This window comes from Leopardus geoffroyi, chromosome D4, assembly GCF_018350155.1.
Source record: "Leopardus geoffroyi isolate Oge1 chromosome D4, O.geoffroyi_Oge1_pat1.0, whole genome shotgun sequence".
NCBI lineage: Eukaryota > Metazoa > Chordata > Mammalia > Carnivora > Felidae > Leopardus > Leopardus geoffroyi.
In genome coordinates, this window is record NC_059342.1 from 62,839,532 (window position 1) to 62,862,566 (window position 23,035).

The 23,035-nt window shown below is 38.9% G+C and overlaps 2 protein-coding genes across 3 annotated transcripts in view; both read left to right on the plus strand.

Moving 5' to 3' along the window:
- The window catches only part of TMEFF1 (transmembrane protein with EGF like and two follistatin like domains 1), an 81,475-nt gene extending 70,578 nt beyond the window's left edge, over positions 1 to 10,897 (plus strand). For both annotated transcript variants that reach the window (XM_045470349.1, XM_045470350.1), the window contains exons 9-10: positions 6,079 to 6,237; positions 9,774 to 10,897. In XM_045470349.1, the coding sequence (XP_045326305.1) occupies positions 6,079 to 6,237; positions 9,774 to 9,858 (244 nt within the window). In that variant the 3' untranslated portion in view covers positions 9,859 to 10,897. The remainder of the gene's footprint in view (positions 1 to 6,078; positions 6,238 to 9,773) is intronic.
- Positions 10,100 to 21,049, plus strand: CAVIN4 (caveolae associated protein 4). The gene is made up of 3 exons (XM_045470351.1): positions 10,100 to 10,213; positions 11,357 to 11,812; positions 19,486 to 21,049. Exons 2-3 carry the CDS (start codon positions 11,405 to 11,407, stop codon positions 20,161 to 20,163), a joined length of 1,086 nt encoding a protein of 361 aa, XP_045326307.1. The 5' UTR covers positions 10,100 to 10,213; positions 11,357 to 11,404; the 3' UTR covers positions 20,164 to 21,049.
- The last annotated feature ends 1,986 nt before the right edge of the window (positions 21,050 to 23,035 follow it).

Genomic DNA, 23,035 nt, shown 5'->3' on the forward strand with positions numbered 1-23,035 from the left:
GTTGTTTGAAGATGGAATGTGGGAGTTGGTGGAGGGTGGTGGGAAGGAAGAGTCAAGAGAGTCTCCTGGGTTTCTGGGTAAGGCAGAAGTGAGTGGGGACAGGGAACGGGAAGACGGAGGAGGTTTGGGTGGAAATGATGTATTCAGTGTAATATGCTTGGTCTCAGGTGCCTGTGGGGGATCCACCTATGGAAGTCTAGCAGGCTGATGGATGTATGTTTGTTTGAGAACTCAGGAGACAGATGCAGGTTGGAGGCATACGTTTGGGAATCGTTCTACTCTAGCATATCCCTTGTAGTTCCTACCCAGCCCTGCTTCTGTCCCTCTAGGCCTCCAGTTTGTCCATCCTTTCACCTTTTTTCCGTGTCCCTAGCCCCTTGAATGTCTTCATCCCCTCCTTATCCAGCTTAAATTCATGGTCAGTCATGGTCGTCCCTCTCTTGTTTCATCATACTCACTTGACAAAACTATAATCCTGGTTCATTCCTTCCTGCCTAATGTGTACCTATACAGCTATTCTGTATACCCATCCAGCTGAACATGACTGTTGATGAAAAGCACACCACCAGGCTAATGCATCTCACCGATGTTTGTACTCAAAATGGGCCCTACGAGCTGCCAGGTTGTCTTTCTGAGCTTCAGTCCATTCATCCTCCTCTTGTCCCAGATGCTGGCTTTCTGTTGTCACCCTTCTCTTCAGATTGTCCGTACCTCCTTCTCCTCCTTAGCTGATCATCTTGTTTCTGAGTTCACTGAGAACATTGAAGCATTATGAGGAGGACTCTCACAGATTTTTCACCCGCACCAACCAGAAATTCTCCCTGCTTTTCTGTGTTTCATATGTTCTTGTATAGATATGTTTATATATATATATATATATATATATATATATATATATAATTTAAATATATTTTCATTTCTTCTGTCTTTGAAAAAAATTCTCACTCTCTCATCAGCTGCTGTCCCATTTATTTCCTTTGTAGAAGAACGCAAAAGAGTTGTCTGTGCTCTCTCTCCAGCTTCTCACTTCCTGTATCTCATGAACCCACCCCAATGAGCTTTTGCTCCAACACTTCCCTGAGGCTGTTCTTGTTGCTAAATTCAGTGATCAATTCTTAGTCTTAAATTACTTTTGAACAGTCAGTAGCATTTGACTCCTGTGCAATATGCATAATAATACACTTGGCTTTAGGGATTGCATTCTCTCTCTCTTTTCTGCTGCCTCACTGGCCATTCCTTTACATCTTCTTGGCTGGTTCACCTTTTGCTCCTGACCTCTCATTGTTGGAATGTCCAAGGGTCCAGTCCTGGTCCTCTTCCTTAGTGATGCCACCCAGCCTTAGAGCTTTCCATGACATATGCTGATGACTCCTTCTTTGCATAAATCCCAGACCCCTCTCCTCAACTTGAGAGTCATAGATCCCTCTCCCTCCTTGATATTTTCCTGTGGATGTCTTGACTCCTCCATTTCAATAGGATCTAAGCCTATCTCCTGATCTGCCTTCCCTCCTCTAAACCTGTTCCATCTGCTGCCTTCTTCATCTTAGTTGATGCCAACTCCATGTTTTCCTTTGCTCAGAGAAAACACCTCTGATACATCTTCGAGTTCTCTCGTAATCCATACCCAGTCAGTTGAGAAATCCTTTTACCTCTGTTTCAGAATATGTCCAGAATCGGAGTTCTTCTCCCCATTGCCACTGCTATTCCTGGTTCAGATCACCGTTTCTTCTCTCTGGCATTATTGCAACAGCCTCCCTGTATCCTACAGTCCATATTCAACTTAGAAGCCAGATAGAGACTTTTCATTTTTTTTTTTTTTTTTAATGTTTATTTTTGAGAGGGCGAGGGAGAGAGTGAGCATGCTTGCAAGTTGGGGAGGGGCAGAGAGAGGGAGATAGAAGATCCAAAGTAGGCTCTGTGCTGACAGCAGAGAGCCTGATGTGGGGCTTGAACTCATGAAACATGAGTTGGCTGTTCATGACCTGAGCTGAAGTTGGGCACTTAACTAACTGAGCCACCCTTGCACCCTGAGATGGAGACTTCAAATGAAAGTTCATGTCATTTCTCTGCTAAAACCCTCCCAGTGGCTCCTCTATCTCATCGAGTGCAGAAGCCCTACACAATTGACCCCTTCACCTCTCTGTCTTAATTCTCTGTTTCCCTTCTGCTTGCCCACTCCACTCCAGCCATGCTTGCTATTCTTGGACATGGCCATGTGCTAATAATGCTCTCTCCTCAGGGTCTTTGCACTGACTCTTCCTTTATCTGATATGTTCTCTTTCCTGTTGTCCACATGGCAGATTCCCTCACCACCTTCACATCCTCACTTACATGTCAGCTTAGTGAAGCCTACCCTGACCATCTTGTTTAAAGTTGCGACCCTCACTTCCTGGCCTATAATTTCCTTTAACTAACTCTTTTCTTTCTCTTCGTGTAGTGCATATCACCTTCTAACATAACCATTTAATTCATGTTTATTGACCCTCCCTCCTCCAGCTAGAGGTTAACCAGACCAGCGATCTTTATTTGTTTTGCTCACTGATGTATCCCAAATATCCACAATACTTGACACATGTCAGATGTTTAGTAAATGGACAAGTGGAAGAATCAGCACATGAGGGCATGGTAGTGAACGAGATTACTATGGACGTGTGTAGGATGAAAGAATGGAGAGTGTAGAAGACCAAATGCCTGGATCTGCCTTTAATCAAAAACAGAAGAAGTAATAATAACCTAGAAGTTATTATCCAGATATTTGGAGAGTGTAACCCAAAAGTCAGTTGCAGAAAATAATATCCAAGGAGGATTGCCTGAATGATATATGGCCTATACATTCTTTTTGATACTCTGATTTTAATCTTTGGATTAAGCTAAACTGTCGGAGAGCTGCATATCTAGGACACTGTTATAGCTCCCTATGGACCTGTTTTTATTTTACTGAGCTTTGACTTTTTGCCATTAGCTTACCACAAAAGACATTATTTTAAAAATCCTATAAGATTTCATTATATTGTTGAATTTATTACAACTATATTATTGAGGATGATGTTCTCTGCATCAAAAAGTGCCCTCTTTAAATCAGGACCAATGAGGTAAAATCCCCTTGAATCTAATATTAGTAGTAACTGTGGTTCTTTTGAGCAACTGGTTTGATTTTATTTTATGGAGATTGCATTTTATGTTAATAATCTTACCATTTTTTCCCCACTTATTCTTTTTTTTTTAACCAGTGATTTTTAGTATTTAGTATTTTTTTTTTCACAGTTTTGTAGTACCACAATCAATTTTAGAACATTTCATCGCCCCCAGAAGAAACTCTGTGTTCTTTAGCTGTTACTCTCAAATCGCCCTGCCCACCGCCCTTAGTCTTAGACAATCACTGGTCTGTTTTGTCTCTATAGATCTACCTGTTTTGGACATTTCATTTAAGTGGGCTTGTATAACGTGGTCTTCTGTGTCTGGTTTCTTTCACTTAGCATAATGTTTTCAAGGTTTATCCATGTTGTAGCATATGTCAGTACTTTGCTCCTTATAATACCACATTTTGAATCTGCTTACCAATTGATGAATATTTGGATTGTTCCCACTTTTTGGCTATTAATGAATAATGCTGCCCTGAATAATTGTTGGCAGGTTTTTGTGTGGACTTGTGTTAATTTCAGCTGGGTAAGTGTCCAGGAGTGGAATTGCTAGGCCAAATGGTAACTCTTGTGTTTAACTTTTGAGGAACTGCCAGACTGTTTTCAAAAGTGGCTTTGCCATTTTTCATTCCCTACAGCATCTTCATCAACAGTTATTATCTGACTTTTTGATTCTGGCCATTCCAGTGGGTATGAAGTGATCTCTTATTGTTGTTTTGATTTGCATTTCCGTGATGACTAATGATATTGGTATCGTTTCATGTGCTTATTTGCCATTTGTTTATCTTGTTTGGAAAAATGTCTATTCAGATCTTTTTGCCCATTTTGTAATTTTTTTTTCTTTTGGTTAGAGTTTGTAATAGTTTTTTAAATATATTCTAGATACAAGTCTCTTATCAAAAATATAATTTGCAAAAATATTCTATTCTTTTGGTTATCTTTTTACTTTCTTGATAGTGCCTTTAAACACAAAGGTTTTAATTTTGATTTAATCCAGTTTAACTTTTTTGTTGTTGTTTATGCTTTTAGTATCATATCTAAGGAAATCTTTGCCTAATCCAGATCATGAAGATTCACTTTTTTTTCTAAGAGTTTTATAGTTTTAGCTGTTACCTTTAATGTTTATTTTTTGAGAGAAAGAGAGAGAGAGAAAGAGAAAGAGAGAAAGACAGAGTGTGAGTTGGGGAGGGGCAGAGAGAAAAAGAGACACAGATTCTGAAGTAGGCTCCAGGCTCTGAGCTGTCAGCATAGAGCCTGATGCGGGCCTGGAACTCCCTGACTGCAAGATCATGACCTGAGCCTAAGTCGGACGCCTGAATGACTGAGCCACCCAGGCGCCCCTATAGTTTTAGCTGTTACCTTTAGATCTGTGATCCATTTTGAATTATTTTTTGTGTATGTTGTAAAGAAGAGGTTCAACTTCATTCTTTTGCATGTGGACATCTAGTCGCAGCAGCTTTGTTGAAGAGGTTATTTTTTCTTCTTGAATTGTCTTAGCACCCTTGTCAAAGATCAGTTGGACCATAGATGTATGGGCGTATTTCAGGGCTCTCAGGTTCTATTCCATGATCTATAAATCTGCCTTACTACTTTGGTTTTTTTTTTGTTTTTTTTTTTTTTTGTCTGCTAGTAGACTTAGAACCCAGTGTGAAATTTTCTGATAGGTGTGTAGGAACCTCAGGGATGGGAGGAGTGGACTCACATCACCCCTGGCTTCCTATTTCCCTATTCCTATTTCTTCTTATTCTTTATGTGTGCTCTATTAAAAAATCTTTTTTTCTAGTGAAGTGTGGGATGTTAATAACTTGACTATCCTCACACTTAAAGGTTTTATTAATCAGTTCTAACTGAAGGCTGGCTAATTTATACATTTTACTTCTGTCAGCTACAAAGTGTGAAATTTGTTAAATATCTTAAATGTTTCCCCCTGTCAAAGTATTATCATCAGCTGATGTTGCCTTTTTATTTACTTGGAATTCAGATAATTTCTAAGATTAGCTCCTGTTTGGCTGCTTAACTCTGCTTTTGTCAATAACTTATTTTACTTTTCCCCCTGCATCTTAAATGATTATATTTATGTACACTAAAGTGTGTTGGATATAATATAATATAAAGAGTGCAATTTTCAGAGAACTGTAAATGTTTATATCTATTTATTTAGTCATCCTATTTCCAAGTACCTAGCCTTTTGAATAACACCAAATATAGAAATGTGCACACTCACCAATATTTGTTACACCTAATTCATAGTTGTGAAAAATGGAAAATAGGGGCGCTTAGATGACTCAGTCAGTTAAGCATCCAACTCTTGATATCAGCTCAGGTCATGATCTCAAGATCATGGGATTGAGTTCCTTATGGGGCTCCATGCAGAGCATGGAACCTGTTTGGGATTCTTTCTCTCTCTCTCCCCCCACCCCCCCCCTCAAAATAATTAAATAAACTTAAAAAAAAAAGGAAATAGCTGGCATGTCTCTTAGACTGAGGAATAGATGTTAGCTATATGATAGCCAGTGAGGTACTATTATGTACCTTTTTTTTTGAGAGAGAGAGAGCATGTACTTGTTTGAGTGGGAGAGGGGCAGAGAGAGAGAGAGAGAGAGAAACCCAAGTGGGCTCCACACCCAGCACAGAGCCTGACGTGGGGTTTAATCCCACGACTCTGAGGTCATGACCTGAGCTAAAGTCAAGAATTAGACTCTTAACTGACTGAACCACCAGGCGCCCCTTATGTATCTGTTTTTTTAAAGGAGGTGTAATAAAGACCATTTAGCAACTGTAAAATTGAAGTTTTGGGTTTTTTTTTCAGATAGTGGGAAAGCACCTGATTTGCTATTTTTGTATAAATTTATTATTCTTTTGTATGTTCTTACTTCTAAAACCTAGAATTATTAGAGTCTGTAATTCTCATAGAAATCTTTTTTCCTCCCCTTTTCAGATGTGAATCTGGTTACACTGGACAGCACTGTGAAAAGACGGACTTTAGTATTCTCTATGTTGTGCCAAGTAGGCAAAAGCTCACTCATGTTCTTATTGCAGCAATTATTGGAGCTGTACAGATTGCCATTATAGTAGCGATTGTCATGTGCATAACGAGGTAGGTAATGGCCTAAGAAATACCAACCTTAAATTAGAGTTGGATAGCTGTTAAAGTAAAGAAGAACCTTGAAGCACACTCAAAATGATAGGGGCTTTAAGTCTTCCTGTCTATTAGGAAAAAATCCTAGGATCAGTTCCTAAGGTTTCTAAGTAGGTCTGACCTGTCCTTATCTTGCTTCCTTAGAGTATTGACAAGAACTCATTCTCAGGGTTACAGGTGTAGCTGGGCAGCTGGCAAAGGGAGCATGGATAATATTCAGTGGCATAAAGAATGTAGGGATCTTAGAACTGCATTCTGGAATGATGATTGTAGTAGCAGAATGGTCTGCACATGCACAGAAGGGCCTGCCCCAATTTTTAAAGCGCTGATGAACTGCAAGGTGTTTTTTGCCCTAAGGATATACTTTATCCATAGTAAATATAATAAGAAAGGAAGAAATCAGAGATCAAAGAAAATGGCTTTTCTTCGTATATCATTGTCTTAACATTTCATTACTTCATTTTCTGGAACACAGTTATAAGTAATCTTTAAAATTCTCCATCATAACTAAAACCATTGGCATTTATCATAATTGAACTCAAAATTAAAGGACATTCTTGGATTGCAACAGGGAAGAAATGGGTATTTTCCAAACTTAGTGGAAATGTAGAAGTCAGAAATGAAGTGGACCCAAGAAAAGTCCAGCTAAATCCAGTTCGTATTGTCTTTCTGCTTCCCAGTGTCCTGTTTTTTTTGTTTTTTTTTTTTGTCTTGCTTGGCTATTCCTGTCTCCTTTAAGATTTGGTTCAGAAGTCCCATAAACATCATTTCTGTACTTGTCTGCATTATTCTGGGCAGAGGATCGGAGCATATCAAGTACAGATATTGGCAGGCCATAATGGATTTATAACTCTTCTATCCAAGGTCTGGATAGAAGCCAGACCTTCACTAGTCTCAGCCATCTGGAGCTGAAATGATAAATCTAGAAATGATAAAAAATGTTCTCTGAATAACAGGTATTTTTCATAAAATTCAAGTGCTAAAATCAGTGGACTTTATTCCACTGAACAGATGATCTGCCCTTAGGCAAGACTACTGAGTATAAAATTGGGCAGTAGGAAAAAAAAATGGGCAGTAGATTAAAATTGGGATAATAATATAAAAAATGACAGCAGAAAGGGAAAATAGAAAAAAAAAAAAAAACCCACGTAACAGCAGAGCTGCCTGTGGCCATTTAATATCGGCTTAGAGGTTAAGTAGTTTGCCTGTGGTCATCCCACCAGTAAGTGGAAGTGCTGGATTTGGATTCAGTGCTGCCTGGTTTCCAAACCATTCCTCTTTCCACTGAACCATCAAGAGGAGGGTCTATGTTGAGTCACCTCAGGAAATACATTTGCCAAGTATGACCATTGCTTGCTAGCAAGGTTCAAACTTAATTTTGTTAGAGGGACAGGGCTTTTGAATAGAGTTGGGGGGAACGACTTGGTATGAATCATTTCTTCAGAGCATTAATCTGGGTGTCATCTGCACAATTTTACTGGAGGAGAGAAAATGTGAGGTCAGGGGAACTATTTAGGAGGTTATTCGAGTAAAGCAGGAGCGGAGTAATGAATTATTTGGAGGGTGAAAGAAAGAAGGGTAAAGATGAGGGAAGCTTTTGAGGCCTGGTGACGATGTCATGTTTAAGAAGATCAAAGGATGTTAGAGTTAGCAGGAAGCAGCTTTGAGTCAATGCCTTCTATTCTAGAGAGGTGAGGAGACTGAAGGCTTAGATGGGGGAATACCTTACTCAAGATACTTAAGCCCTTTACAAATCCCAATCCAGCCTTTTATCTTGTTCTACGCTTCTGTTTTCAGTGTGCTACAATCTTCAAAATTCTAATTCTACTAAATTAAAATTACCTGACAAGTAGTTTTCAAGTTTGTGCCCTCAAATTTATATCCCAAATCCATGTGCTGCCTTCACAGACCTTAGACATCACAGTGTTTTTATAACTGTGTTGCAGCCGTCTTTTGCTGCCCACTGTCTCCGTGACTGAAGGCTCATCTCATTGAATTTATCTTACATGTCTCCTCATTGAGGCCTGTCTTTTTATTGTGCTGTTGTCTCCCCTCAAATGTTTTGCTCTCTTGAATTTAGAATATTATAATTATGTACTTGGACTTAGCTCCACTGAATTTTTAAGGAGTGCCTCTCCCACACGGTCCATTATGGGACAGCTGTTCACTTATCCCATGGTGGCTGTTGCATGTGAGGAATCTTCCATTAAAAGGATGTTCCTACTGACTCACTGAGCAAGACTGCATGAGTAAAATTTTCTTCTTTTATACTTGGAATCTTCTTTTATGTTTTGAGACTCCTAGAATGACAATAGCAGGGACCTCAAACATCATCTTAGCCAAACACCTTTATTTTATAGATGACAAAACCATGGCCCCAGGAGGTTGGAATTTTTCCAAGGTCATGGTGAGTTGGTGACAGTTAAAGAGGTTTGCTTGGCTTCTTAACCATGAAATGGACGTGATTTCATCACTGTCTACCTCAAAGTGTTTTTATGAGGATTAGTGAGATAAAATTTGTGAAAAACAGCATATAAAATGAAAGTGTTAACACCAAGGCTTTTAAGTCAAGGCAAAGCAGTGCTCTTTGAAACTGAACTAGAAACAGAGAACTTTAGGAATATTCCTTGTCACAAGACTTTCTTTCCATTAGATTATAAATACCTTGCTGGCAGAGATTTTAGAGGTTGGTACAACTTTTAATATTTCATATGTAGGAAAAGGAGATTGCACAGCTAGTTTTTAGCAGAGTCCAAACTCAGAATTCCCAGAATTCATCCCAGTGCCTTTGTTCCACACTGCATACCACAGCACTTTGTGCATAGTAAGAGCTCGTATGTTTGCATTCTGGTGGGCAGGCACAAGAGCAATTACAGCACAATGAGATTGATACCACCACGGAGAAACATGTACACTAAAGGGAAAGCAGAGTCCAAGACTATCCCTTATCCCCAGGATGACAGTTCTTTATTGGGTTCTGTGATTTGCCCAAGCAGGGTGCAGAAAAACTTCTTTCGAGTCCTTGTCTAAAATCGCTAAGCATTTCCTGTCTATTCATATCTGAGGTTAATAAGCACACTTCTTCCCGATTACTCCCTCGTCCAAGCTGTTCTTGTCACTTTGGGGGTGGTCATAATGCTCAGAGGAAGTACATGGATCAGGATCCTTTCTACTATCCTAGGTTTATATGTTATTGGTCACCGCAGCTAGGGAGTTGTCAGGCCAGAAGAAGGGTGGGGAAGTGCATCTGCAGCAGTAGAGACCCAGGAGTGAGCTTTGCTTGTGCTTACACCTGCATTCTGTACCTAACCTCTAGTCCCCAGCTGTGTAGGGAAGATAGCAGTCTGACACGTTGGTCCTCAGCTTGACTTGCATCAAACAGCATCCTGTTTCTCATTAAGGCTTTATGTGTGAAATGTGTATTACTTTGGAAACATTTGAAGTATCTTAAACAAAATGACCTTTTTCTTTTCTTTATTTTTTTAATTCAACAGAAAATGCCCTAAAAACAACAGAGGACGGCGACAGAAGCAAAACCTAGGTCATTTTACTTCAGATACGTCATCCAGAATGGTTTAAACTGATGACTTTTATATGTACACTGACCATGTGATGTACATTTATTATGTCTTTTTTTAAAGAATGGAAATATTTATTTCAGAGGCCTTATTTTTGGACATTTTTAGTGTAGTACTGTTGGCTCGTATTTAGAATATTCAGCTACAACAGTTTTGGACTGTTTCGTAGTCTTTGTTTTATGTTTTTAAATACAGAAATTGATTTCACAAATTTATACCACATGGTAATTCTAAGACTTGTTCTTTACCCATGGAATGTAATATTTTTGCAAAGATGGACCACTTCACAAATGGTTACAAAGTCATACCCACTTCTTCCACAGTGACCACAACAAATGACCAAGCATGAACTAAAGGTAAAGATGTTTACAGATTACTTTTCTTACAAAAAAAGATAAAAAATCTAGAAGACACTGTGTTTAAATAGACATTTAAATGTTTTTTGAGATTTAGTAACTGATTTTTTAGACCCTGCCTATCGCATGAACTGTAGAGCTGTGTGTTAGATGTAAAATATTTATAAGCTGTATGGATTGGAATTTGATTATTCCTCTCTTTGAAAAAATAATTCTGATAATTCGGAAAGATATCTGGTAGCCAGGATGGAACAGATGACTGAAAAGTAGGTTTTGGTATTGTGAAAATGGTCTGTTTAACAAACAGATTGGAATAAAGCCTTCTCTATCAGTTAAACTACTTTAATACACATTCATTTTTAAAAAAATATTTGTTTTAACATAAATAAATTGTATCAGTGTTTGTGAATAAAATGCAAAAATGATTGTTAATGATGGGTGCTCTTAAAGTGAGCTTAAAAATTATCTAAGACCTCTATCCAAATTTGTCCTGTAGTAATAGTTATATTAATAGATTGTTGGTGTTTAAAGATCTGAAGTGTGAGTAGAATGTATTCAGCTGTTTAACATGTAGTTTAGATAATCAGAAGTATGCATGTAGAATTTAAGAATATGTTAAAAATTAAATATTAATTTTAATATTCGGTTTGGAAAAGCATGTTATAATATAATGTTTTCACTATATGGCCTCTGTTTTGGTGTGTTTATTTTACTACATTCTTTGATATTGATAAATCGGTACATTTAATGTGTGAAGTAAGTACAAAAAGATTTCAGTTCAGAATTCCCCTTTGCTTTTTCAAATACTGCTTCAAATTATTTAAAGGCAAAAGCTTCCCCCAATATTTAGTGTTTGCTTTTTTTGATCATTTGGTTTCTAGGCTTAATATTAGTAACATGGTGGCTTCAGGGAACTTTTTTTTTTAAAGCTTTCCTCTTCTCTCCACACAGTCTTATTTGAGTCCATTAGTCAGTCACCAAGCATGTTTGGAACAGTACCCAGTGCTCTGCAAGGATTCATATTGCAGAACAGTCACGTGTGGGTATTTGTAGTTATAAATACTTGACCAGTCTCCAGGGGTGGGGTTTCCAACCCTTTATACAACCCTGTTGCCTGTTATCAAGCTAACTTTTTGCTCTTAGTGCCAGAATTGATTGTGGTGGGACATCTTTCACTGAGAAATAAGTAAAATGGAACATAATGGGTCTGCTTCAAATGCTGATAAAACCCATCAGAATCGCCTGTCAAGTGTTACAGAAGATGAAGACCAAGACGCTGCTCTTACCATTGTGACTGTGCTGGACAAAGTAGCCACCATCGTGGACAGTGTGCAGGCAAGCCAGAAGAGACTAGAGGAGAGACACAGGGAAATGGAAAATGCCATAAAATCTGTCCAGATTGACCTGTTGAAGCTTTCACAGTCACACAGCAATACAGGCTACGTCATTAACAAGTTGTTTGAGAAAACTCGAAAAGTCAGTGCTCACATTAAAGATGTGAAGGCACGGGTGGAGAGGCAGCAAACTCACGTGAGAAAAGTTGAATCCAAGCAAGAGGAAATAATGAAGAAAAACAAATTCCGTGTGGTAATATTCCAGGTAAGATTGCCACTTGTGTTTTGCTTGATTACTGAAAAATCTTAACATCCTTGAATTGCCAACCAGTCCTATCAGAAGTTTCCAGCATCTCGTCATTACTATTGTATTTATTCACGGAGTGGCATTCTGTATCAGCAAGAATCTCAGGATAAAGCCATTACTGTGTTGACTAACGTACTATCCTATCAGTATTTTGAGCTTCTCAACCATTTTGTGTAATATGAACTGTGGATCAGAGCTGAGGCTATTTCTTGCCTTTGAAACTTAATATTGGTAAGACTCCTCCAGCATATTAGCCATATCAGCATGATGCCCTTTCATACATTGAGAGTGTTAGTTCTAGAAGAGATCTAAGAAGCCTGTAGTTTAAAACACCTAAAAAGAGAAATGGAGGATAGTAATCCCACAATGTTGTTTTCCCCCTTCTATGGAGACCCTGGAAAGTCCTAAACAGTAAAATGTAAACTTTTCAGAATGTTGTTTCTCTGTTGGAATTTTTACGTGTGAGAATATGTAAAATAATTACAATAAGCAAAACTATTACTTAACAATCAGACAGTTGTTTTTATTTTCTTATAATATAGTTTTGTTACAGTTTTACAAGCATAGGAGTCAATTATATAAGTAATTGTTTATAAATGCTTATAGTCTTTTGACTTAGCCTATTTAATATAGTAGTTTTTGTGTGGCATTGTGTATTGTGCTAAGTTCTTATATTACTCTGCACTTGGCACTCCTATTTTTTGAAATAGGAACACATCCATGGCAAGATGAATAATATTTATAATATGTTTTATAACTCTTACAAATCAAAAGGAAGAAGTTGAACTCTCGTCCTGTGGTAGGAAAACTGAGAGTCATTATCAGACTGTTCACAAAAGACAAATGAGAAGAATTCCATTTTCACCCATTTAAATATTTTCAGTTATTAAAACATATACCCAGAGTTTAAGGGTACTTTCATATTCTGCTGGTTAGGAGTATTAACTGGTACAACATTTCTGGAGGGAAGTTTTTGTATTATGTTATTAAGAACCTTCACAAACCTTCGGGCACCAAAATTTTACGTCAAAGAATTTTTCTAAGCATAAAATCAGGAATGTGTGTAGGGATGTTCACCAGTGTATATATAATATACAGTGTTATCGCGGTGTATTTTAAAAATAGATGGCTATCCCTATGCATAGGAAAAAACCCTAGAAGAGCAAAACCAAAATGAAATAAGAACACAGTTGGATTATGTATGTAGGCAGATATTTGTAAGACACTAAGGATGTGGGCCACAACTCTCCACAGCATTCTTTACACATTTAGGCAGTTCTCCATAGCACTCTATTGACTGATACAGTTACACTGGCATGAAAGAGTAGTATTTTGGATCTGTTTTTAAGAACATGTTTTATTTAAGAAGAGACCAGTCCCAGTGTTAGAGCATGTAATAGGGATCTAGATTTGGTACTAGAGAATGTAGGATCCATTCTTCAGTTCACCTTCCAAGGGCATCAGCAGGAAGGGGTTGTGTTGCACCCTTCACTTGCATGGGGCATGCCCGGCAACATTCTTGGCATCTAGCATTTCTCCTGAGAACCTTTATGGAGAGTGGGCCATGTACCAATCAAGATCTACAAAAGCTAGAGGAAAGAAGTTTCTGAAAAGTTCTAATTGAACTTTTGTCAGTTGGTCTGTTGACCTAATTTGTTTTTTATAGTTAAGATTATTTTCTTTATTCACCTATTTATTACCTGACGCTTGCTATTTTTTTCTCTTTGAACTCCTATAGTTACTTGAACAAGTCAAAGATTAGTATGTAAAAAACAACTGAGAGGCACTAATTTAAGTCAGATCTTATTCCTGGTAAGATATAATGCTGTGAAGGTTCTATGAAATTAAGTTGCTCAGGGTCAGCAATGGTTTGTCAGTAAGCAGTTGCTCTTTTATGGTGGCAGAGCTTCTAGAGAAAAGATAAAGGCAATTAAGAATGGATTTGATGATTCTTTAGCTGTTAGAACACTATATAGTATTCACATGGTTATTCTTAGTTAAAATTAGTTTCTACACTTCATTCTCATAGTTAATACGTGTAAGTGGTTATTTTCAGATCACCTGTCCTTCTAAAATGAACTTAAAGCTGGAGTAATTCAGGTGTAGTATACTTTCATTTCCATTTGGGTTTTTCCTCAAAAAGTTTTCCCTAGTTACATCTTTTGGTGGCAATCTTTTTTTTTTTTTTTAATGTTTTAGTTATTTATTTTTGAGAGAGAGTGTGAGTGGGGGAGGGGGCAGAGAGAGGCGCAGACAGAGGAGCCGAAGTGGGCTGTGTGCTGACAGCAGCAAGCCTGATGCGGGGCTGGAGCTCACGGACTGCAAGATAATGACCTGAGCTGAAGTTGGACGCTCAACCGACTGAGCCACCCAGGCGCCCCTTGGTGGCAGTCTTTATTGGCATTTTATTTCCCACAGTTGTGTGTGGCTGAGCTTTCACCTAATCCTGGACATTTGCATTTAAAAAACTATCTGCTAGTTTTCATTAATTATCATTTCTCCTTAACATACGTCCACTTTGATGACCTTCTCATGAAAGCCAGCAGTCTTACCATCTCTTTTAACAATTTTGCTTACAAACCACATGTCTGCAGTTACCAAATGAGATATTTGGTTATTCCCTAGTGACAAATCCCAGACTTCTGTGTATTCGGAAGTCCCCTGGCTATGTTACTTTGATAGGGCCCACTTTACTCTTATCATAGTACTCGTTTTGTTACAAAAATCATCGTTTTATCTGGTCTTTTACATAAAAAGAGATATAATAATTATTTGGAAATCAACCGTAACCCAGCCTATAATCTTTAATTATTATTACAGCATATTCATCATTAACTCATGGTATCTCTGACTCATAGGAATTGCAACAAATAGATCCGTGTAACAAGTACTTTCTCTTACTCTACCTCTGTTTTGTTTTTTAAGCCTGATTTTGTATAATTTGTGCATTGAAGAGAAGGGTATGTGATTCCTGAGTTAAGCTATATCTGATTCCTTCACAGCAAGACTGTGAGGGTTTTTCCCCCTACTAAGCAGTAATTATTCTTTGGCTCCTTCCTATTCTAATTATACCTTCTCAGGCCATACCAACCCACTTGGTGTTGCTGAAGCTACTCCCTGTAGCAGGTGTCAGGAAAGGAGAGGAATAATTTTGCAGCTTTCACTGATTCATCTGAGAGCTATGACACGCCCACCTGCCTTTTCTTCTTTTTTTCAAAGCTGCTAGATAGACTCTCCAATCCTGTAGCCAAAGAATTTAATTTTAAGCAAGTATCCAAAGAAATCAGGTTCCAAGGACCTTCTTGACTATCAGGCTGATAGGTTTTTGGAATAAACCTGTTTCTTACATATTTATTTAATTTATTGTATTGAACAGATTAAAAAAAATGTTTTTATGTTTATTTTTGAGAGAGAGAGAGACAGTGTGAGTGGGGGAGAGGTGGAGAGAGAGAGGGAGACACAGAATGCGAAGCAGGTCCCAGGTTCTGAGCTGTTAGCACAGAGCCCAACATGGGGCTCGGACCCACGAACCTCAAGATCATGACTTGAGCCGAAGTCAGATGCTCAACCAACTGAGCCACCCAGGTGGCCCTTATTGAGCAGATTTAATTTAGATCTCAAGTAGGAGCACAGTTTCTTTTAGAAATTGTAACTCATGAGGGTGCCTATGTGACTCAATTGGTTAAGTGTCTAACTTTGGCTCAGGTCATGTTCTGGTGGTTTCTAGAACCCCGTGTCAGGCTCTGTACTGACAGCTCCAGAGCCTGAGGCCTGCTTTGGATTCTGTGTTTCTCTTTTTCTCTACCCTTCCCCCATTCGTGCTCTCTCTCTCTCTCTCTGTGTGTGCCCCTCATCTCTTTGTACTCTCTCTCTCTCAAAAAATAGTAAACATTAAGAAAATGATATATGCAAAGGCATTATACTGGAAATTCAAAATAGAAATTTTAACTCATGGATTCCCTTAAGAGTCTCATGATCCTTAAAGTCTTGCCTGTTTAGTTTTGGAAATCATCCCTAAATAGTAAGTTGGGATTCTTTAGCAGCTGTGTTTCTGGGCTGGTTCTCAAGGGTCCCCAGTGTCTGCTATGTTCCCAAACCCAATCTTCATCCTTATCCTTTGACACATATGACATAGTTGGTCCCTCCCTCTCATCTTGAAACTTGTTTTCCCTTGGCTTCTGAGGATGCTACTCTCTTGGATTTCTTCCTGCCTCAATAGCTGATACTTCTCCTTTTTTGGTTCTTTCTCATCTTTTTTTTCTACAGTTTTGAAATCTATCTTAGAAATCCAAAATCCAAAAATTTCTAAAAATTAAAATTTTCTCATAACATACTGGGTAGCTTGCTACCTAGGGTTGACATGAACCTATTTGGTGGCAAAACCTGACCTGAAATAGCACAAGGCTGTTTATATACTCTTTTTTCTTTCCTTTTTTTTTTTTTTTTTAATTTTTTTTTCTTTTTTTCTTTCTTTTTTTTTTTTTTTCAACGTTTATTTATTTTTGGGACAGAGAGAGACAGAGCATGAACGGGGGAGGGGCAGAGAGAGAGGGAGACACAGAATTGGAAACAGGCTCCAGGCTCTGAGCCATCAGCCCAGAGCCTGATGCGGGGCTCGAACTCACGGACCGCGAGATCGTGACCTGGCTGAAGTCGGACGCCTAACCGACTGCGCCACCCAGGCGCCCCTCCTTTTTTTTTTTTTTAAAGGCAACTGCCACCTTCTTCTTCTTCTCCTTCCTCTTCCTCCTCCTCCTCCTCCTCCTCTTCTTCTTCTTCTTCTTCTTCTTCTTCTTCTTCTTCTTTTTCTTCTTCTTCTTCCTCCTCCTCCTCCTCTTCTTCTTCTTCTTCTTCTTCTTCTTCTTCTTCTTCTTCAGATGTTTATTTATTTTTGAGAGAGAGAGATAGATAGAGTATGAGCAGGGGAGGGGCAGAGACAGAGGGAAACACAGAATCCGAAGCAGGCTCCAGGCTCTGAGCTGTCAGCACAGAGCTCGACGTGAGGCTCGAACCCATGAACCATGAGATCATGACCTGAGCCGAAGTTGGATGCTTAACTGATGGAGCCACCCAAGCACCCCCTACTCTTTCTTTTCCTTTTTTTTTTTTTAAGGTTTATTTATTTATTTATTTATTTAGAGAGTGTGTGCATGAGTGGGGGAGGGGCAGAGAGAGGGAGAAGGAATCCCAAGCAGGTGCCACACTGTCAGCACAGAGCCTGATGCAGGGTTCTATCCCCAAAACTGTGAGATCATGACCTGAGCTGAAATCAAGAGTTGGATGCTTAATTGACTGAACCACCCAGGGTGCCCCTGTTTATACTCTTTATTGAACCTTATAGTGAACATTCATTCATATTCATGTCACAAAATTGTTTCTTCCCAAGATCTGACTGGAGATGTAATGTAAAAGTTATTTTCCTCAAATCTGAAATGTTCTGAATTCTGAAATATACCTTGGCCCCAAGGAGTTTGAATAACATTAAGTGTTGTCCCATTCAGTCAGTCTCTTAATAGTCTCCTCCATCTGGTCTCATGATTTTTAATTCTTGACATTAATGACTCCAAAATTTATATCTATCTCCAGTCCAGACCTGTTTCCTGAATTCCAAGTTTGTATACTCAGCTGCCTACTTGACATCTCAGATCTCATCTTTCCCCTCCAGTTTCTTCCACCTGCTTTCTTCCCCATGTCAGTTAATGGGAAATCTAACCTTGTGCTTGAAAATCATCCTTGACACTAACACTCCACATCCAAATCTAGCAGTAAGTCCTGTCAGCATCTACCTTCCCAGTAGATCTGGAATCAGACTGCTTCTTACCACCGCCTCTGCCAACACCCTCATTCATCTCTCACCTGACTTACCTCAGTGGTCTCCAGCTGGTCTCCTTGCTTCTTATCTCGCCCCCTAGAGCCTGTTTTCAGTAGAGCAATCCTCTTACAGCATGGGTCAAATCATGTTGCTGTTCTGAAAACTTTTTAAAAAGCTTCCTATCAGACTCAGAATAAGAGCCATGGTCCTTATTATTAGATATAGAACCCCTACATAAGCTGGCCCTCTCGCTACCTCTCTTACCCCCTTTCCTCTTTTTGCCCCTTGATCTCTCTGCTCCTGCCATGCTGCCTTCTTGCTGTTTTGCTTTTCCTCTCAGAAATATGCATTACCTTCAGGTCTAGGCTAGGATGTCATCTTATCAGTGAAGCCTTTCCAAGCATCCTCCTCAGTCACTGTATATCTCCCTTCCCTACCTTATTTTTCACTTTAGCATTTACCACCATCCAACAGACTATATATTTAACTTGTTTATTTCTCTCTCTACAAGAATATAAGCTCTTTTACTCTGCTTTCTCCACAGGAGTTTCTCAGTTCCTAGAACATTGACTGGTGCATGGTAGGTGCTTAGAAACTATTTGTTGAATGAAGGTCTGTGCCCTTTTTGATTGAATAGTTATTTATTGAGTATAACTACTATGCACAAGGCTCTCTGATAGATACTGGGCATAAAACATAAATAAGACACATCTCTGCTTTCATCGAACCTATTATTTAGTGAAGGCCTCAGTATATAAATGAGCAGAGTTCCAATTCATTCAAACAGTGGTATTAGTGGTATTATAAGTAGAGGTATGCACATGTCATTCTGGTGTAAATTGGAGAAAGAATTAGCTTTTTGAGGAAAGTTGGGGACTTTTTAATTGATTCTTGAAGGTTTTGTTGACAGAGCTGAAAAGAGGTGAAAGGGATTAAAGTGAGCAAAAAAAAAAAAAAAAAAAAGGAATAGTGAAAAAGAAAGATACAAACAGGCATGGAGGGATGAAAACACTGTGTTTGAGGAGTAGAGAGTGGTTGTGTGTTGCTGGACTGGAAAGTAGGTTTAGCTCAAACTGAAGAGCCTTCTGATCATGCTAAAGAACTAAGCTCTCTCCTTTGAGTATTTATGAGTTCCCAAAAGTTTTAAAGTAGAGAAAGGATGTGATAAGAGCTATGCTTTAGAAACATTTCCTGGGAAATACTTAGGTGATGCTTTGGAGGTAGACATATTATTGTACAAGCTCAGGTCTGAGGTGACAGGGGCCTGAATTAGGACATTGGTTGTGGCAAGGAGGAAGGAGGAGGGGACAGGAGTTACTAAGCAGTGTTATTGAGAGTGCTTGGTGACCTGTTGGACATGGGATGACAAGGAGGGGAAATATTGGGGTTGAAAATTCTCAGATTTCTATTTGGGTGGCACCTGGATGGGTGCTGGTGCTGAGAAACCCAGGAAAAGAAGATGTGGAGAGGATGCTGGGTCGACCTTAATTTTTGGACATGTTAAGTTTGAGATGTCCCTGTTACATCCAGGTGAAGTCTATCATTTAGAATTGCATCTTCATCTTAGGAGAAGAGGAGAGGTGAAGATAAAATATTTGTGAGTTTGCTTACAGTTGGATCTGAATACAGAAGAGTGGATCAGTTTGCTCTGATTGAACTTGGGAGATAAAGCAAAATAGGACACAGAGAGAGAAACCCTGAGAAATATTAATAGTTAAGGAGCAGGCAGAAGGTGAACAGCCCATGGAGGAGATTGAAAAGGCATGGCCAGAAGGTAAAAGAGCTGATGTCTAACATGCTTTCTTTTTCTCTCCTTCAGGAGGAGATTCGGTGTCCGACATCCCTGTCTATTGTTAAAGACAGAAACCTAACTGAGAATCAAGAGGCTGAAGACGATGTCTTTGACCCTCCAATAGATCTGTCTTCGGATGAAGAGTATTATGTTGAAGAAAGCAGATCTGCCAGACTTAGAAAGTCAGGCAAGGAGCGCATTGATAATATCAAAAAGGCATTTTCCAAAGAAAACATGCAGAAGACACGGCAGAATTTTGACAAGAAAGTGAACAGAATTAGAACTAGAATAGTGACCCCGGAGAGGAGAGAAAGGCTAAGGCAGTCGGGAGAAAGGTTAAGGCAGTCGGGAGAGAGGCTGAAACAGTCAGGGGAAAGGTTTAAGAAATCCATTTCTAACGCAGCTCCCTCAAAGGAAGCTTTTAAGATGCGTAGCCTTCGGAAAGCTAAAGACCAAACTGTGGCTGAAGATGCAGAAGAGGTCAGGGAGATGGGTGTGGACATCATTGCCAGGAGCGAGTCTCTGGGCCCCATCACTGAGCTCTACACTGATGAGCTCAGTGAAACAGACCGTGAGGAAGCCAGGGCTGTATATCCTCCCACAGAAGGAGGGGAAATCTCAACCCCCGAGGCTTTAAAAGTTACTTTTAAACCCCAGGTGAAAGTGGAAGATGATGAATCTCTTTTGTTAGATTTAAAGCAGTAATCATGAAGAACTAAGTATATTATAGGTATAAAAGTCTTTAATCACAAGGTTCTAGTTTAATAGCATAGTCACTTTCATTGATAGTATAGTCATTTAAATTTATAAAATAGTGAAGTCATTTACATTTATTTATGGGAAAACATGAGTGATATAGCTAGATTCATTTCTGATGTTTAAAATCTTAAAAATAACACGAGTATTCTATACATTTCCTTATAACTTCCTTGGGAATTCTTTTTTTCTCCCCTGGGCTAACAACTTTCCCTTTTATGTCATTCTCATGGCAGCTGTGGATTTTTAAGTTCCTTTCTATTGCCCAGCAGAAAAGTAGTCTCCTAGTGAGGGCCAATTAGGTATTTGGTGTCTAAAACAAATGAAGGTAAATTTCTGGCCATCATTTGCAAGTAACTCTCAATTTTGGCCTAGATTGATGTTGTGGCCAAACTCCAAGGGGAATAACCCATGTGTGGATTATATCATCCATATGTTCAAATAGAGTCATTAGTAAATTAGTAGTCATACCTCTTTTTGATGTTTTTGCATAAAAAATGAAGTTCTGGACTTGAGCATTTGGTTCTGGCATTTTAGCTTTGCTTACAGCAAGTTATTTGGCAAGTCATTAGTAAAATGGAGAGAGTTTGTCTATCCTATCTCAGAGGACTGTTGTGTGAAGATCAGAGGAAATGTGACACATTCTGGGGGAACAAGGAGCACATCCATAGAAAACAAACCCCACTGGTTCCTTAGGAATAGAATTGAAATAATTACACCTCATGAAAAAGACTTGAGCTCTAAGCATTGAGGACCTAGGTTGGACGGAAGCTAAAGTTGGTCTTCAGAAGCCTTTTCACAGAATCAGGAATGAAAAATAAATGTTTGAGTGACATCTTTTCGTCAAAGACTAAAATTAGACCTTGGGTTTCAGTAGGGTCTTAAAATGTTTCCTGGAAACTCCTTTTTTTAATGTTTATTTACTTTTGAGAGGGAGAGAGACAGAGCATGAGTGGGGGAGGGGCGGAGAGAGAGGGAGACACAGAATCTGAAGTAGGCTCCAGGCTCTGAGCTGTCAGCACAGAGCCCGACGCGGGGCTTGAACTCATGAACTGTGAGATCATGACTTGAGCTGAAGTCGGACGCTTAACCGACTGAGGCACCCAGGCGCCCCTGGAAATTCCTTTCCTAATTTTCTTTTTATTTAAATCTGTGGTAGACTAGAGCTATCTTTGAGCAGCATGAAGCATAAAACTATGGCTGTGTCTTCAAGAGGTTTTTCTAAATTCTTCCCTGATGCAGTGGATTTGGAAATGACCTCGTGTTTCTGTTTTCCAGAGTGAACCCCTCAGGGGCTGTCTGTCCAAAACAGTGTTCAAAGGAATTCATCATAGCTGGTTTGGGAGGATTCCAGATTCCATTTAACCATTAGCCTTAGATCTAGCCAATCCCAAAGTAGATATTATTGCTATCGAGAGGAATGGTCATATTGGTCCTGCACTTCTGCTATGTTTTAATCTTCTGGTTTTTTAATGAGGAAGAAATGATGAAATTGTTGAATTTGAAAAGTTTAGACAAGCAGCTTTCAGATCGATTTTGGATGCTCCTATGGTAGTTAAAAATTGTTATAAATGTACACACACACACACACACACACACACACACACACACACACACACATCAGTTTTAAAGTATTTGACTATGTTACCCAGATATTTGGGTTTGGGAGTTTGATTCAATATCATTTCCTCTTCACTCTGTATGATTATATAAAATCATGAATTGTTCATCCCAAGTATCTTTTTATATTGAAAACTAAAGTGTTTACAACATTCTTTGAAAAGAATAATTTAAAAAAATGTTATAGTTTAGAAAGAGCTTAGATGCCTATATTTCCTTAAAGCCATAATAAAGTTGAATTTTAAAAAGATACTATTACAGAGTTTGATGTTGGTATCCTATTTGTAAATATTTTTACTAATAATGAAGACAAATAATATGGCATGAATTTGATATAGTAACCCTTTTATTTATTTTTTTTAATGTTTGCTTATTTTTAAGAGAGAGAGCATGAGGGGGGCAGGGGAGGACAGAGGGGAGAGGGAGTCAGAGGATCTGAAGTGGGCTCTGCGCTGAACAGAGAGCCCAGTGTGGGGCTCAATCTTATGAACTGTGAGATCCATGATCTGAGCCAAAGTTGGATGCTCAACCAACTAAGCCACCCAGGCACCCCTCATACAGTAAGCCTTCTTATAATAGATATGTTTCTAAGTTAAGATGAATATAGAAAGTTAGAATCTCTTTGTTTTTTTCTAGCCCTACACAGAATAAATATCAATTGGGCTAAAATATTTTTCTGCAAATATTGCTGTCAAGGAATTTTTGTAAAGATTGCTTACTAACCCATTGTATAACCAGACCTGACATTATGGAACATTTCCCATATAGATACATTTGAATTTTGATGTGGAAGGCATTATAATCTGATAGGCTGTTCATCATGGTAGACTTTGTACAATGCTAGAAACACAATTTTCTGTTGCCAGAGGTTCACTGAAATCTTATACTGCTTTCTTGGTACTAGGATTTTCCCCTCCATGTCGCTTATGTCTCTTGACATTTTCCGCCATATTTAGGGTATTTCTCAATTCCACATTCCTAATTTTTTCTCTTTTCACCCTGTTTTCTTAATGTAAAGAATGTCGGGCAGAGAGAGAGGGAGAGAATCCCAGGCAGGCTCCATGCTGTCAGAGCAGAGCCCGATGTGGGGCTCGAACTCACGAACCGCGAGATCATGACCTGAGCTGAAACCAAGAGTCAGACGCTCAACCAACTGAGCCACCCAGGCGCCCCAAGAATGTCATTTTTTATAGGCTGCAAA

Bases quoted from the DNA above. Each gene is read 5' to 3' on its own strand.
- CAVIN4 (XM_045470351.1), top strand. From the start codon at position 11,405: ATGGAACATAATGGGTCTGCTTCAAATGCTGATAAAACCCATCAGAAT. The intron at 11,813-19,485 runs GTAAGATTGCCA...TCTCTCCTTCAG, and splicing joins TCCGTGTGGTAATATTCCAG to GAGGAGATTCGGTGTCCGAC.